This window comes from Grammomys surdaster, unplaced genomic scaffold (assembly GCF_004785775.1).
Source record: "Grammomys surdaster isolate TR1022 unplaced genomic scaffold, NIH_TR_1.0 140, whole genome shotgun sequence".
NCBI classification, from domain to species: Eukaryota; Metazoa; Chordata; class Mammalia; order Rodentia; family Muridae; genus Grammomys; species Grammomys surdaster.
The window spans coordinates 351716-368571 of record NW_021604598.1 but is presented as its reverse complement, the minus strand read 5'-3'; the positions used below and the strand labels follow the sequence as shown (position 1 = coordinate 368571).

General features: G+C 34.4%; 1 protein-coding gene across 1 annotated transcript; it reads right to left on the bottom strand.

Annotated features, from left to right (window-relative positions):
* Positions 1 to 7085: 7085 nt before the first annotated feature.
* On the bottom strand, positions 7086 to 8024 carry LOC114618224 (olfactory receptor 7G2-like). Its single transcript, XM_028763920.1, has one exon. It carries the CDS (start codon positions 8022 to 8024, stop codon positions 7086 to 7088), a length of 939 nt encoding a protein of 312 aa, XP_028619753.1.
* Positions 8025 to 16856: the final 8832 nt, after the last annotated feature.

The following is a 16856-nucleotide window of genomic DNA, read 5'->3' as shown; positions in this document are numbered from 1 at the left end:
CAGAGGGGAGACCCTCTCTCAAGTCTCAGAAAGTCGCGACCACCCAGTAATCTACTCGAGACACCATATACCGGAGCAATTGCGAGGTTATTTATTAGGGCGTGACAGCTAGCTGCCGGTCAATTCGCATGCCCACGCAGGAGCTGAATTGACCCCGACTGCCAGTTTGGAACGGGTTTTAAAGGGAAAAACCACAAACCAAGGAAATGAGGAGGGGGTGAGGGGGTTGCTAGGGTGGTATAACATAAAAATAGTGGAACATTCCAAAGGAACCCAACCTACATGAGTCAGGATCAGGTGAAAACTCTCTGTACGCTTATCTTTCTCAAGAATGTAGTCCTGCCCTGTCACTTCGGCCTTGCCCTGTCACTTCGGCCTTGCCCTGTCACTATGGTTCTCAGCTTGGTTCCACCTGACTAAATTACATTCTAGCCAGTCTGTCCACATTTCCAACCTGCTTCGTGCCTCCATGTCTTTATAAAGAAAGCCTAAAGAATATTTTATGTCTAAAAAGGATTCTATATACCCAGTATCCATAATTTTTCCTTCTACAGCGTCAGGGAACAGTATTATTCACTCATGCTGAATACCTCCTCTCAAACTTCTTAGAGTCATTTTATACACACTTTATTAAAATGTTTACCTTCATTTTTAACTGCATTGGATCAGGATACAGCAGTGTAATTATATAATAAGTCCTTAAATTTTATCATATTTTATGATAAGAACTTTGAGAAATTTTTCTTCTACTCATTTTCTAGACAACACATTTCTGTCTATTATATACACAATGGTGTATCTTTAAGCATTATAAGTAATCATCAATTTTCAAAAGGATAGTGTAACTATACACTGACTATTTCTACCTCTTCAATCATGTTTTCTCAAGTCTTTGGTAATTGTAGTCTGTTCTTTACTTCTGTGTGATCAATTTGGATAGATTCTACCAACACTGAGATTCTTCTATCATTGATATTACAAGTAATGTTCCCTAGGTCTATTCATGATACCAATGATATCACATCAATGGCAAGACTACATGGTTTTCATGGCAGAGTAATTATCATTCACTACGTTCATCCTACATTATCCATTCCTATGTTCATGACTCTTCAGATTTATTCCATAGAATAAGTGTCTACCATGCCTAGTATTGAGTAAAGAGGGACATACTTACTTTTCTCTCTTTTTATTTTGAAATACATAATTTCTATAGATATTAGTGTGTTCCTATGATATTTTTATATTTTGAGAAATAAGACAACTACATGATAATACATTCTCAAAACATTGCAGAACTATACATCTTTTTCTGAAGCAAAATATGCCTTTTTTTTTATCTTACATAGTTTTGGTGTGATGATATGGTTTCCTTATGTGCTTTACTTAGTAATTGGTAATATTCTTCACTTCTATGTTTATGGACTTTATAGCTTAGGGATGATTAACTTTCCCAGTTTCCTGGGTATCTTGATATTCCAATGTGCCATCTTCTCCACTATAGTGCATAGTTCTCTAGTTACTGATACTGAATTTTTTTTCACATTTTCTGGCATATGTCACTAGTTCATGTACTATATTCTTTGGAGAAATGTTTATCCAAATACTTAGTGCATTTTCTGTATATATACGGTCACACAGTAATTCATGTACTCATGCTTGCCCGTGCATGCACACATAGAATACAAATACTGACATGGAATGTCTTTCTCAATCATTCTCCACACTGATTTTTTAGGTTGTTTCTCACTGAATCTTGTTAAATAATCTAGAATAGCTGTCAGTGAGCCCCAAGGATCCTCTTTCCTCTTCTTCTCGAGCACTGACATAGCATGTACATCAGTGCTGTGAATGGGTTAAGAAGGTATGATAGACCTAACTTGGGTCCTCAGACTTGCATAACAAAGGCTTCACTGAGTCTAATATCCTCTAAGATATTTAGAACATTTTAAAGTAGGTTTTTTCAGATTCTTTTATTCTGTTTTTTCTCATACTTATATATTCTAAATAAAAACATAGTCATGTGTGTACTGTACAAGTTGATCGAAGCATTTGATATTTTTTTATGTATGACAGGCATTTCTTTTGTTGTGTAGAAACACTTAGTTTTATGTGGTCTTCATCATCAGCTTTATTTTCGCATGCCCAAATGCTACTAGGAAGGCACATATCCTGAAACATTTCTTAGATCTTTTGTTTTGGGAATTATGTGACTTCGTTTCTTACATATAAATCGCGAATCCACTAAATAACATTACTTGAGTTTACCATGGGTATTCCGACCTTTTCTCCTAATATCCACTTATTAGTGAGTACATACTATGTATGTGCTTTTAGGACTAGTTTACGTCACTGAGGATGGTATTTTCTGTTTACAGCCATTGGCCTGTGAATTTCATGAAGCCATTGTTTTTTATACTTGAGTAGTACTCCATTGTGTAAATGTACCACATTTTCTGTATCTATTCCTCTGTTGAGGGACATCTAAGTAATTTCCAGCTTTTAGCTACTACAAATAAGGCTGCTATGAACATAGTAGAGAATTTGTCCTTGTTATATGTTGGAGAATCTTTTGAGTATATGTCCAGGAGTAATATAGCTGGATCCTCAGTTAGTATTATGTTCAGTTTTATGAGGAACTGCCAGACTGATCTTCAGAGTGTTTTTACCAGCTTGCAATCCCACCATCAATAGAGGAGTGCTCCTCTTTCTCCACATCCTTGCCAGCATCTGTTGTCACCTGAGTTTTTGATCTTAGCCATTCCATACAAAGCTCAAGATGAAGGAAGACCAAACTGTGGATGCTTCAGTCCTACTTAGAAGAAGGAACAAAATAAACATTGGATGTAGAGGGAGGGAGGGACTTGGGAGGAAGAAAGGAGGGGAAGGGGGAAAAGAGGATAGGATCAGATGTGTGAGGAGACTGGGGATATGTGCAGAGGGTCAGAGAACTGAACAGTGGTTTGTAGTGATGGAGAATGGGGAACTAGGGGTAGCCACCAAAAACGTTTAGATGCCAGGAATGAGAGAGGATCCCAGAACCCAATCGGGATTACATTAGCTGAAATACCTGCCAAAGAGGAGAGAGAAACTGCAGAGATTATATCCAGAGGTTAGGCATGGCCCCCTGTTGAGGGATGGGGCCACCCACATATCTCAAAAATTTTAACCCCAAATTAGCAAATATAGGGACAAAGAGTGGAGCAGAGACTGAAAGAAAGGCCACCCAGAGACTGCCCCACCTGGGGATCCATCCATATACTGACACCAAACCCAGGCACTATTGCGGATACCAAGAAGTGCTTGCTGACTGCAGCCTCCAGTACAAATGTGGATGCTTACAGCCAACCTTCTGACTGACAATGGGGACCACAACTGAGGAGTTAGTAGAAGGAATGAAGGAGCTGGAGGGGTTTGCAACCCCATAGGAATAACAATATCAACCAACCAGATCCCCCAGAGGTTCCAGGAACTAAACCACCAACTAAAGAGTACACGTGGTGGGACCCATGGCTCTAGCTCCATATGTAGCAAAGGATGGCTTTTTCTGGCATCAATGGGAGGGGAGGCCTTTGGTTCTGTGAAGATTTGATGCCCAAGCGTAGGGGAATGCTAACGTGGTGGGGTAGACGTAGGAGGGTGAATGGATGGAGGAAAACCCTCATAGAAGCAGGGGGGATGGGATAGGAGGTTTGCAGAGAGGAAATGGTGAAGGAGGATAACGTTTGAAATGTAAATAAATAAAATAACCAATAAAAATAACAGTACTTGTACATGTATTTTTATACCATTTTATTATACTGCATAGAACTTTTTATTTGACAGTTATGTCAGACATCATGTAGCACAGACTAAATGAATGAATATATGCCTGTATCATCACTGAGAAGTATCAGAAAAAACTCTAAGGAAAAACATAGATAAGACAAGCATTTGTATGGTGGATAGATTTTTAATAAATGAGTGAGACACATTGAATCTGCAAGACAACTAATCAGATTATAGTCCTATTAGATAATTTTAAAATTACAGTGGGAGAAGAATTGTCTGGAGATATTATAGACAGAGTTCTGGAACACCATACTTGAGAAGATATAAACCAACATCTAATCATTTCTAATAGTGAATAAGTGGGAGACCACAGTAACAATATAGTTGATATCAAACAGGGAAAGCTAATAAATTTACTGAAATTGTCACATTAGTATTAGTGTGGTATTACTTTAAACCCCTTATAAGGTAATCTTTTAACCCCTTAGTGATACCTTTAGGAATAGGAATGACTCAAATACAGATGTGCCATGAAAAGCCCATAGCAGAAGTGGAATTCTCAACCTTTCTAAAGGTCAGACTGTCTCTTTTGGAAAGTTGAGATGATCTGAGCCTCTCCTAGGGATCTTGAGTTATCTGAATGTCTTTCAGAAAAGTTGGTCTTTACTGAGTGCCCTCAGTAGTCTTTACTCCATGTATAATCTTAGGAAAGGAGGGTCCTGTGCATCTGTTCAGTTGTTAGGACTTGCAGTGCTTCTGTGTTGTTTACTTTCTCAGTATTAGAGAATATCCCTTTAGAATTTTTGATTTCTGCATGATGCAGTATTTCACTTTGTTTTGGAACATTCACAGTCATGATGATTGCCCTCCCAAGATGTCCTATTTGAATGTTACCATAATGGGCATAGAATGACCTGTAGCAATGCCACTAAGAAATCACTTGAGATGCATTTTTTTTCATTCAGAGAATAAACATGACCATTTAACATCAGAGTAGAGTTTAATCCTATGATCACTTGTATTTGTCTATGAACAGTATTAAATGAGGTGTCTTGAAGTATCAATATGAAGCTATAATAAAAACTTTCATTTGAACAATGCTGCATTGCCATTTTTGAAGATTGAACATTGAAGATTTTAAAATATTTAAAAAGTGGTAGAATATAGCAGGAGATATAATCCAAATATCACCTGGGTAATTTTTTTTAACAGACTTAGACATTATATTTATTAGTTTCACTAGCAATTTTGAAAACTCACACATGGATTACATTTCAATTACTATTACATTATTTTTCAAATATAGAAAAAACCAAAAGTGCAACAGTTTTTGAAAGACTGAAGAAAATAAGAAATTTATATGTCTTTGTGTAAATCTAAAAATGTACTACATGCCAATTCTATTGCCAAGGCCTTTGAAATATGTAAGTATGATCACCAGAAAGATCACATGAAATAAATTGGAGAGAACCAAGCTTTCATAGTTAATAAATGTCAGAAATATTAGTGACCATCAATATCTTAGAAGGAACTGTAATTTTTAAGTAAAAATAAAATCTTTGTAATACAAGACTATCAGGATACAAACTTTTAGACAGGGAGCTGAATTTGTCAATTCAGAGCAATTAAGCTCTAGAAGACAGCTTTTTACCACAAATGAATAGCTATTTATTACCTAAAGATAAAAGCTTGAAAGGATGTCTTTTAACAAGTTCATTTACAGCAGAACAACATTTTCCCCACATTTCAATAAGAATTTAAAGACTAAGTTATTTTAGTTGCTATTCCATGTGATATAAATATGTTTTTAATGTAAATAATAGTTGATAATGACAAAAAATGTGAGTTGAGGTAATATCAGAAGAACAACAGATAAATAATCAAAACTGAGACTTGCATGGTCTACATTAATGGAAGTAAACTGCTGGAAAGAGTTGTACAAGCATACACAAAGGATTGAGGCCCACTTTACAAATTTCTAGAATATTATTTTTTAGAAAACATGTACAAAAATAAGAAAAACTGATTCTGTTATTCCAATCTCTCTATTCTCAAAAATATTACATATAATTATATTTTTGTACTGTATTTACATCCACACAGATAATCTTAGTATTTAGCTCCAAACAAATATTTTTATCATATGTGGCATTTACATTGCTATGATGTTAAGTAATATTCACAAGTCAGAAGATTAAGATATAGACTTGTCGAATTGATATTTAGCACTCGAATAGTGGCAAGAATGTTTTTGTGTATCTCACTTCTTAGAAAAATGTATTATAATGAATTAAGAGCAGATGTTGTATGATTTTATTTGGAAAAGTGTGAAAAAGCTACTATTCTCACAAGTGGCATGTGAGTTAAGGGCATGAAAAAATAACTTCACACAAGTGTAGCTTACTGAACCAAAGAAAATTCATTCACGACCATAAGCAAATCAAAGACAGCTTCAAAACCAGATGTTTACCACCTTGTGGTTGATGTCTTACAATTGCTTATACCCTAAAATCTCTCTGATCAACTTAACAATTTCAAAAGGAATGAATTCTTTCCACAGAAACTTTGATGGAACTATAACACTTTGGGGAAATCTTTTGAATATTATTAATTTCAGAACTTTCACAGACTCTTAAGTGCTGTTAGTTTCCTGAGTGTTAGGGATTCTATATTTTCAGTCTAATAGCTATATAATAGTAGAACACTCAGAGTTTTGCCACTGACATCATGCAAATATGGGATTATCTACAATGTCCAAAACTAGCTAGAGACCGATCAAAATATAAAGTTTGAATTGAAGTTACTATCTTGTATATGAACAAATGATAATTTATATCTGAAATTTTAGTTTCAGTATTTCAAAAGTATTTGTGATAGACAACATTTATACTAGAATGATGATATTTTCTTATCTCTGAACCAATAGCATTCATATGAAGGAAAACTGTCTATTACACTATATTTAATGACAAACATAACATAATATAACAATGTGGATGGATTTTTCATTTTAAAAGAACAAAAGCAAAGAAGAAGCTAGAATGCCTCACAGAGCCAAATACTATGAGGATTTAGTAATTAGTTAATGCATTATTACATTGATTAATCTGAACCAAATTGGAAGTTTTTCTGGGATATATTTTATCTGGCCCAAAACATGAAATAAAACAGACTGTAAATATTCTATCTACTTAAAGCTTTTTTTTTAAATTTTCAATAGTTACACATTTCTGCCTTTAAGACAGGTCTATATATTTCCCTTGAATTGGAAGTACAGTTTTTCATTTAATGACTTAGTAAATTAGAACACAAAACTATGGAAAACAAATGATCCCAATGATGAGCTGCTTCAAGGATCCTTTAATTTCCTTGCTTCTCAAACTGTAGATAAAAGGATTTAGCATTTGAGGGACCACACTATACATCATGGATGTTATTACATTGCTAATGGAAGAGTTAGAAACTGCAGCATTCATGTACACACCTAAGCCAGTCCCATAGAATAAAGATACCACTGAAAGATGAGATCCACAGGTGGAAAATGCTTTATGCCTTCCACCAACGGATGGGATCTTCAGAATAGAGGACACAATTTGAATATAAGAGAAAATAATCCCAGAGAGTGGGATAACTGAAAATACAATGGTTGCAGTATAAATAAAAAGAATATTGATAAATATATCAGAGCAGGAAAGCTTTATGATTTGGCCAAGTTCACAAAAGAAGTTGGGGACATTCTGTTCTTTGCAGAAGGACAGTGGCAACACCAGAATGGTATGGAGTAGTGCATTCATAGTGCTGATGAACAGGGAAAGTAATACTAGGAAAATGCATAGAAATGGGTTCATAATGATTGTGTATCTTAGAGGTTGACAAACGGCCACATAGCGGTCATAAGCCATCACAGTTAGGAGACAGCTTTCTAAAACACAAAATGTCAAGATAAAACATACTTGTGACAAGCAGCCTATGTAAGTGATGCTCTGGTCATGTACTTGGATGTTCAAAAGTAACTTTGGGACTGTCGTTGTGCTTGTACAGATATCAGTGAAAGATAGATTGCAAAGAAAGAAGTACATGGGAGTGTGAAGGTGGGAATCCTTGCTTACAGCCAGTATAATGAGTAAGTTTCCAATGATGGTGATAAAGTACATGGACAGGAACAAGTTGAAAAAGAGGGGTTGTAGTTCAGGGACATATGTTAGTCCCATGAGAAAGAATTCTGAAATGCTTGTTTGGTTTGCAAGTTCCATGTATACACATTAATATTGAGAAAAAAGTGCAATGAAAATATATTATTTTTTGTAATGAATAGAAGCATCACATTACTATAGGACATATATAAACAGAATTGTAATATTTTGACTTACTTTTAATAATTTCATAGATCATGAGATATAATACATTTTTAAATAAATACTCCTACTAAAGCTTGGAGAGAATGGCTCCTGGGTAAAATGTACTTGCTCTTGCACAGGATTCAGGTTTGTTTCTCTACATTGTTGTCTGGAAGCCCATAACTTCCTGTGACCAGCTCCAGAACTTATGATTTCTTCTGTCTTCCAAAAAATATTATCTCACATGTGGCATTTGCACACTGGCACAGGCACACACTAAGAAAGGAATGTGTAAAAAAATACTTATTGATATTTTTCCCTCTAAAGCTTGAGAAACAGTGCTTATAAAATAAAACCTTTCTTAGTTATAAGATGAACTACGAAATTCTTCAGATTTATCTCTATAACCTGCCTCTACTTCTCCTGTTGTTTGTGTTCTAATATCTATTCAATATATAGAATACAAAGACATTTGCAAATATCCTGACAATGATGAGACTTGATTGAGTAATAAATCTCAGCTTTTCTCCTTTAAGAGTCTACACCTTCAAGCAAAATGGCAGACTATTATGAATGTATTAGTCTCAAAATCAATAGCAATGATCAAATTGAATCAAAATTTTCTTGTTATCCCTCTGAATTACAGTTAAACTGGCTCACACATTTGACACACTTATGATAGTATAGCACCAATGTACACAACCAATAGAGTAAAAGTCTGATCTCCATTCTTTTCTGCTCAATTTGAGTCTCTGAACATTCTACACCTATGTCTCCAGAAATATGTAATTACTACTCCTAAATTGTCTGAGTCATAATACAATCTTTTCTCATTTTAGTATTTAATTTCAAGTATAGTCTTAAGCTTTCCTTTATTTGATGCACTCTAAAAATCTACTCATTAATGAAATTTGAAGAAATGCAGAACATCATTTGAGCTGAGTTTGAGTTAAAATTGGTGAATTCTGCCTATAGTTTTCTAGCTCAAAAGTGCTGTCACTGAAAACTAAAAAAAAAATCTGTTTTAAAAATTAATTTTACAGGAAGTATAGAGACCATGTTAACAACTGTCATTTATCTTAAAAATATTGAAATTTTAATAAAATATAGAACATACCATTAGATATATTACAGCTGAAAATATCAAAATACTATATATAAATAATGAAATAGTGAATTCTTGTTAAACAATTTGTAGTTTCTTGATAGAGACTTACAGATAACACAGACGTAGATAACTAGATGTAAGAAAGAAGGAGAGTAATCATGAGAAGTAATGATTTTCTTCTCATATTAAATAGGAAAATAGCTATAATAGCAATAATCATTTAGTGTAATAATCATTTCACACATTCTGCATTTATAAGACATACTTGTTATTTATTGTGTTAATGAGACACATCATAAATTTATTTCAGACTATTGTATTAATTTTATAAATAACCAGAAACTGCAACTAAATGAGAAACCTGGATTTGCTCCTGTTACTGAGACCGAGTTTGAAATGATGCTCAGTTCACAACTTTACTTTCTCCAAATATAAAATTATATATCTTAAATTTCATGTCTTTTTAAGTTTTTGTACTAGAATTAAGTTTCAGAGTGACTTCTTGGAAATTTTTCAATGATAAAAAATCATCAACAACAACAGAAAAAAAAACAAATATTGTCAACAGTGTACTGAATATTTAAGATCTTTAATCATGATACTGACTACAATCACTCTGTGTGTATGTGTTTTTATATGCATGTGCATGCATGTGCATGTATGTATATATGTCTATAAATAGTCATTTAGTATAGGTATATTTTAGCATGTTCTGTGATAACCTGATTTGAAAAATACTTAATTAGTTACATAATAAAAAACACTGTGAGTGTTGACCTAAGAGGTATATTGTGAAAAAGTCTATATAACAGTAAAAAAAAAACAACCCTTATGGCTTTTTTGAATATGCAAAAGTCAGGGTATGCTTTACTGTGGGTTATGACTATATAATAAAAAACAAATAAATAATGCAAGGGTGTCTATAGAAGAATAAACAATAAAAACCTTTCCCAAATATTGATTTACTTATTTTCCAAGCTCAATAAATAATAGTTGAAGCTCCATCTCTCACATAACACTAGAATTGCTTATTTCTGGGGAGAATAACTATACTGTCATATGTATATCATTTCATAACAATATTCTGTTTCATAATATTCACATATGTCATTTTTCCACATTGTCTTGAAGTTGAACCATTTATGCTTATAAAATCAGAATATGTGTCATATTTAAACTGGAATTCATAATTGATGGTTTTAAAATTAATACTAATATGTGCAATCATCTTTTATAAATTTTAATTAGTACTACATTCAAGTATTTGGCAAGTATTTTCTTTCCTTAAGTGATGAGAAATGTGCTTCTCTACATTTATTTATGAATACATATCTAATAATAATTAATGCACAAATGATCATGTTGAATTCAAGATCAAATATATTGCAAAACTAAGATGAATGAAGAGAATATTCAAGGAATATATTTTGTATGTTTATTATTTCATTACTTTAGAAAGATCTGAAATACAATGATATATCAGCCCTGATTAATTCTGTGAAGAAGCAGAGTATTGTCACTGGTATCTGTTATGAAGATAAAGCACTGACCTCCCAGGTTCTTCTGATCTCTATCTAATAAATTTTAGTGATACACAGGCATCCCCACGCCTTAAAAAAAGAAATCTGAGGATATTTTACTTTTCTGCTAACTCAAGAAGCACAAAATTATTTGATTATTATTAAGCCATCAATTTTAGACATTTTTAAAGAGAAACTTTGCACACTAAAATTTTCACAAATTCTCTGGACACTACTACCACAGTATCTTAAGGAAATATGTGAATGATTTGAGATAGTCATTATAGTCAAGAAATGGCCAATATCTTGTCTTAAGAAAATGGGCACTGTTCTTCTAGATAGTATTTTACAAGCAGAATGAGACATATGTGCATTGCAGTATAAATAAATATGTTAAATCCATCAACCAACAACTGACAAGTGAAGTAAAGCTCTTATTTCTCATAAATTGTGGTGCATGCCCTTACCTTCTCTAAGAATAGAATTGTAAGCCCTTACCTTTATTTTCAAAGTATTCTGTAAGGTACCATGATAAGATTGTATCTGCTACCTTACTGACAATGATCCATAGAATCTCACCTGGATATTGCACAAGACTGGCTGCCTTAGGAATCAACAGGCTCCTAGAGAACCATGATCATCTTTTGTTGAATGCATATCTTTGGTAGGATGATGTTTCAATTTAACATTCAAAGAACATTAAGAAGTTAGTCACAGGCTGAGTCTGACAGTGAAGTATAGGTATCATAAGTACTTAACATCCAATGCCTCCCACTAGACCATCTATTTTACTGTAATTCCAATCCCAAGAGAACAAGGCTTAACGACTGAGTATAAGAAGTGTGGAAATCAGTGTGCAGGATTTGATGACCCTTGAGGATAAGAATACTATTCTATTGTTTCTGATCATTTTTATGAAGAATATTTTCAAAGCTTTTTTGCATTAGTTTAATAAGAAGTTTCAGTTTTGTTTTCTTTACACTTTATGTAGAAAATTCCAATCTATGTTTTGATAGATACCTTCCTTTCTTGTTTATTAAGTTAATGCTTTGACAATTTTGTTCACATATTCAATTTATTTTGGATCCTGACTTCTCACACTTTCTTATTCCACTTGTTTCTATCTTAGACTCAGGATTTTTTTGTTTCTTATGTGACACACTAAATTTAATCATATACAACTTTTTATCAATCAAATATGATTTAGCCATTGGAGATTGATAAGGTAAGCATTAAGCATACAATTTAAAGCATCAATTCCCTCTTTCCTTGTATCTTCCCATAGGGAAAAAATAAGCATTAAGGTCTCCTCCTGTAAAATCCCAGCTTTTGACAGACTGTAATCAACAATAATTATTGAATGTCCAATTTTGTATTTCCATATATGGGCTAGAGGATGATATTTTGGAATCCCTATATTCACTATGCTCTGTCTCCTATACTCTTTCTGTTTCATCTTTTTCAGGGTTTCCCAAGCTTTAGAGAGTAAGATCTAAATGTCTTCTCAAAGTCTAAAATGTTTCTACTTATTTCAGGGTAGTTTTGGCAGAAAAAAGTTTAGTTCTGTTTTTAAAATGGATATTTTATTTATCAACATTTCAAATGTTATTCTCTTTTCTTGTTTCCTCTCCAGAAAACCCCTATTCCATCCTCCTTCCCACTGCTTCTATGAGGGTGCTCATCCAGCCACTCACCCTCTCCTGCATCCCTACCCTGGCATTTCCCTACACTGGGGAATCCAGCCTTCACAGGACCAAGGTCCTCTCCTCCCATTGATGTCCAACAAGGCCATCCTATGCTACATATGCAGCTGGAGACACTGGTCCCTCCATGTGTACTCTTTGGTTGGTGGTTTAGTTCATAAGAGCTCTGGGGGAGGGGGGATCTGGTTGGCTGATATTGTTCTTACTATGGGTTGCAAACCTTTTCAGCTACGTCAGGCCTTTCCCTAACTCCTCCATTGAGGACCCCATGTTCAGTCCAATGGTTGACTGCAAGCATCTGCCTCTGTATTTGCCAGGTTCTCGCAGAGCCTCTTAGGAGACAGCTATATCAGGCTCCTGTCAGGAAGCACTTCTTGGCATCCACATTGTGTCTGGGTTTGCTGTCTGTATATGGGATGGACCTCCAGGTGGAGCAATCTCTGGATGGTCTTTCCTTCAGTCTCTGCTCCACAATTTGTCTCCGTATTTCCTCCCTTGAGTATTTTGTTCCCCCTTCTAAGAAGGACTGAAACATCCACACTTTGGTGTTCCTTCTTCTTGAGCTTCATGTTGTCTGTGAACTGTATCTTAGGTATTCTGCACTTTTAGGCTAATATCTACTTATCAATGAGTGCATACATGGTAATGTATGTTCTTTTGTGACTGTCTTTTACCTCACTCAAGATGATATTTTCTACTTCTACCCATTTTACTAAGAATTTCATGAATTCATCATTCTTAATAGTTGAGTAGTACCTCATTGTGTAAATGTACCACAACATCTGTATCCACTCCTCTGTTGAGGGGCATCTGGAATGTTTCCAACTTCTGGCTATTATAAATATGGCTGCTATGAATACAGTGGAGAATATGTCCTTGTTATACATTGGAGAATCTTTTGGGTATATGCCTAGGAGTAGTAGAGCCAGCAACTATTGTCACTTAAGTTTTTGATCTTAGCCATTCTGAGTGGTATGAGGTGGAATCTCAAGTTTATTTTGATTTGCATTTCCCTGATGACTAAGGATTTTGAACTTTTCTTTAGGTGTTTCTCAGCCATTTGAGATTACTCAGTTGAAAACTCTCTGTTTAGCTCTGTTCCACATTTTTAAATAGAGTTATTTGGTTTTCTAGAGTCTAATTTCTTGAGTTCTTTGTATGTATTGGACATTAGCCCTTTATTGAATGTAGGATTGGTAAAGACCTTTTCCCAATCTGTTGGTTGCTGTTTTGTCCTATTGACAGTGTACTTTGCCTTACAAAAGATTTGCAGTTTAATGAGGTCCCATTATGAGGTCCATTGTTGATCATAGAGCCTAAGCCATTGGTGTTCTGTTCAAGAAATGTTGCCCTGTGACCATATGTTCCGGGCTCTTCCTGACTTCATTTCTATTAGATTCAGTGTATCTGGTTATAAGTGAAGGCCCTTGATCCATTTGGACTTGAGCTTTGTAAAGGGAGATAAGAATGGATCAATTTGCATTCTTGTACATGTTGACTGTTAGTTGAACCAGCATCATTTGGTGAAAATGCTGTCTTTTTTCCACTGGATGGTTTTAGCTTCTCTGTTGAACATCAAGTTACCGTAGGTGTGTGGGTTCATTTCTGGGTCTTCAATTCTATAAAATTGATCTACCTGTCTGTCACCATACCAATACCATGCAGTTTTTCTTACTATTGCTCTGTAATACAGCTTGAGGTCAGGGATGGTGATTCTCCCAGATATTCTTTTATTGCTCAGAATAGTTTTCCCTATCCTGGGTTTTTTGTTATTTTACCAAGCCAGCTCAATCAGTCAACAAGTTCTCAAGGGCAGCCGTGAGGATTAAGAAGAAAAAAGACAATTAGAAAACACTGTAGCATGACCCTAGCCAGTTCTGAGGCTGAAGCATGTTAATTTTTCCCAGTCAGCTGTTAAACCATTCTAGGTCCTTGCAGAGAATAGGGTTAGTTCTTAGAACAAAGACAAAGTAGTCAAACAAGGCAATGAACAAAGATAACACCAGGTAGTAATCAAACTAAGCAATAAACAAAGTCCCTGGAATCACAGGATCTGGGGACTTAACAGAATTATCAAGACAAAAGGGAAGTCACACATTCCTTGGCTGTGTTTACCTTGATCTTCAAATTAGCCCAAATACAACTGCTCTTATCTGATCCTTCTTCCTCCTTAGAGGAATTACAAGTACTTGTCAGAATTTCTAAAAGCTGTACCAAAACCTCTTCATAGTTATTCCAAATTAATTTGAGAATTGCTTTTTCTAATTCTATGAAGAATAGATTTGGAATTTTGATGGGGATTGCATTGATTCCATAGTTTGCTTTCAGTAAGATGGATATTTTTACTATATTAATCCTGCCAATCAATAAGCATGAGAGATCTTTTCATCTTCTGAGGTCTTCTTTGATTTCATTCTTCAGAGACTTGAAGTTCTTGTCATTCAGATCTTTCACTTGTGTGGGTAGAGTCCCACCAAGTTGTTTTATATTGTTTGTGACTATTGTGTAGGATATCACTCCCCAAGTTTCTTTCTCAGCCCATTTATCCTTTGAGTATATGAATACTGCTAATTTGTTTGAGTTAACTTTATATCCAGCCACTTTGCTGAAGTTGTTTACCAGCTGTTAGAGTTCTCTAGTGGAAATTTTGGGTCACTTAAGTGTATCATCATATCTGCAAATAGTGATATTTTGATTTCTTTATTTCTAATTTATATACATTTGACCTAATTTTGTTGTCTAGTTGCTTTAGCTAGAATTTCAAGTACTATATTGTGTAGACAGAGAGAGAATGTGCAGCCTTATCTAGTCCCTGATTTTAGTGGGGTTGCTTAAAGTTTCTCTCCATTTAGTTCACTGTTGGTTAATGGTTTGCTGTATATTGCTTTTACTATGTTTAGGTATAGGCCTTGAATTTCTGATTTTTGCAAGACTTTTATCATGAAGGGATTTTAAATTTTGTCAAATGCTTTTTCAGCATTTAATGAGATGATCATGTGGTTTTATTCTTTGAGTTTGTTTATGTAGTGGATTATGTTGATGAACTTTCATATATTGAACTATCCCTGCATCCCTGGGATGAAGCCTAATTGATCCTATTGAATGATAGTTTTGATGTGTTCTTGGATTCAGTTCACGAGAGTTTTACTGAGTATTTTTGTATCAAAATTCATAAGGGAAATTGGTCTGAAGTTCTCTTTCTTTGTTGGGTCTTTTTGTGGTTTAGGTATGAGCATAATTGTGGCTTCGTAGGATGAATTGGGTAGTTTTCCTTATGTTTCTATTTTGTGGAATAGTTTGAAGAGAATTGGTATTAAGTCTTCCTTGAAGGTCTGATAGAATTCTGAATTAAAATCATCTGGTCCTGGGCTTTTCTGGTGGGACGACTTTTAATGACTGCTGCTATTGGGTTATGTGACTGTTTAGATGGTTTATCTGATCCTGATTTGACTTTGGTACCTGGTATCTGTCTAGAAAATTGTCCATTTCATCCAGGTTTTCCAATTTGACTGAGTACAGATTTTGTAGAAGGATCAGATGATTTTTTAAAATGTCCTTGTTTTCTGTTGATATGTCTCTCCTTTCATTTCTAATTTCATTAATTTGGATACTGTCTCTGTTCCCTCTGGTTAGTCTGGCTAAGAGTTTATCTATTGTGTTGATTTTCTCAAAGAACCAGTTCCTAATTTTGTTGAATATATATATTTTCTTTCTATTTGGTAAATTTCAACCCTGAGTATGATTATTTCCTGCCATCTACTCCTCTTGAATGTATTTGCTTCTTTTTGTTCTAGAGCTTTCAGGTATGCTGTTAAGCTGCTAATGTATGCTCTCTACAGTTTCTTTTTAGAGGCACTCAGAGCTATTAGTTTTCCTCTTAGCACTGTTTTCATTGAATCACATATGTTTTGGTGTTGTGCCTTCATTTTTATTAAATTCTAAAAAGACTTTAATTACTTTTTTCTTTTTTCCTTGACCAAGTTATCATTAAGTATGGCATTATTCAGCTTCCATATGTATATTGGCTTTCCATTGTTTTAGTTATTATTGAAGACCAGCCTTAGTCTTTGGTGATCGATAGGATGCAATGGATTATTTCAATCTTTTTGTATCTGTTGAGGCCTGTTTTGTTAACAATTATATGTTTTGTTTTGGAGAAGGTACCATGAGGGGCTGAGTAGAAGGTATATTCTTTTGGTTTTGGATGAAATATTCTATAAATATTCATTAAATCCTTTTGGTTCATAACTTTTGTTAGCTTTACTATGTCTCTGTTTAGTTTCTGTTTCCATGATCTGTCTATTTATGAGAGTAGGGTGCTGAAGTCTCCCACTTTTATTTTGTGAAGTGCAATGTATGCTTTGAGTTTCTTTTATGAATATGGATACCCTTGCATTTGGAACATAGATGTTCAGAA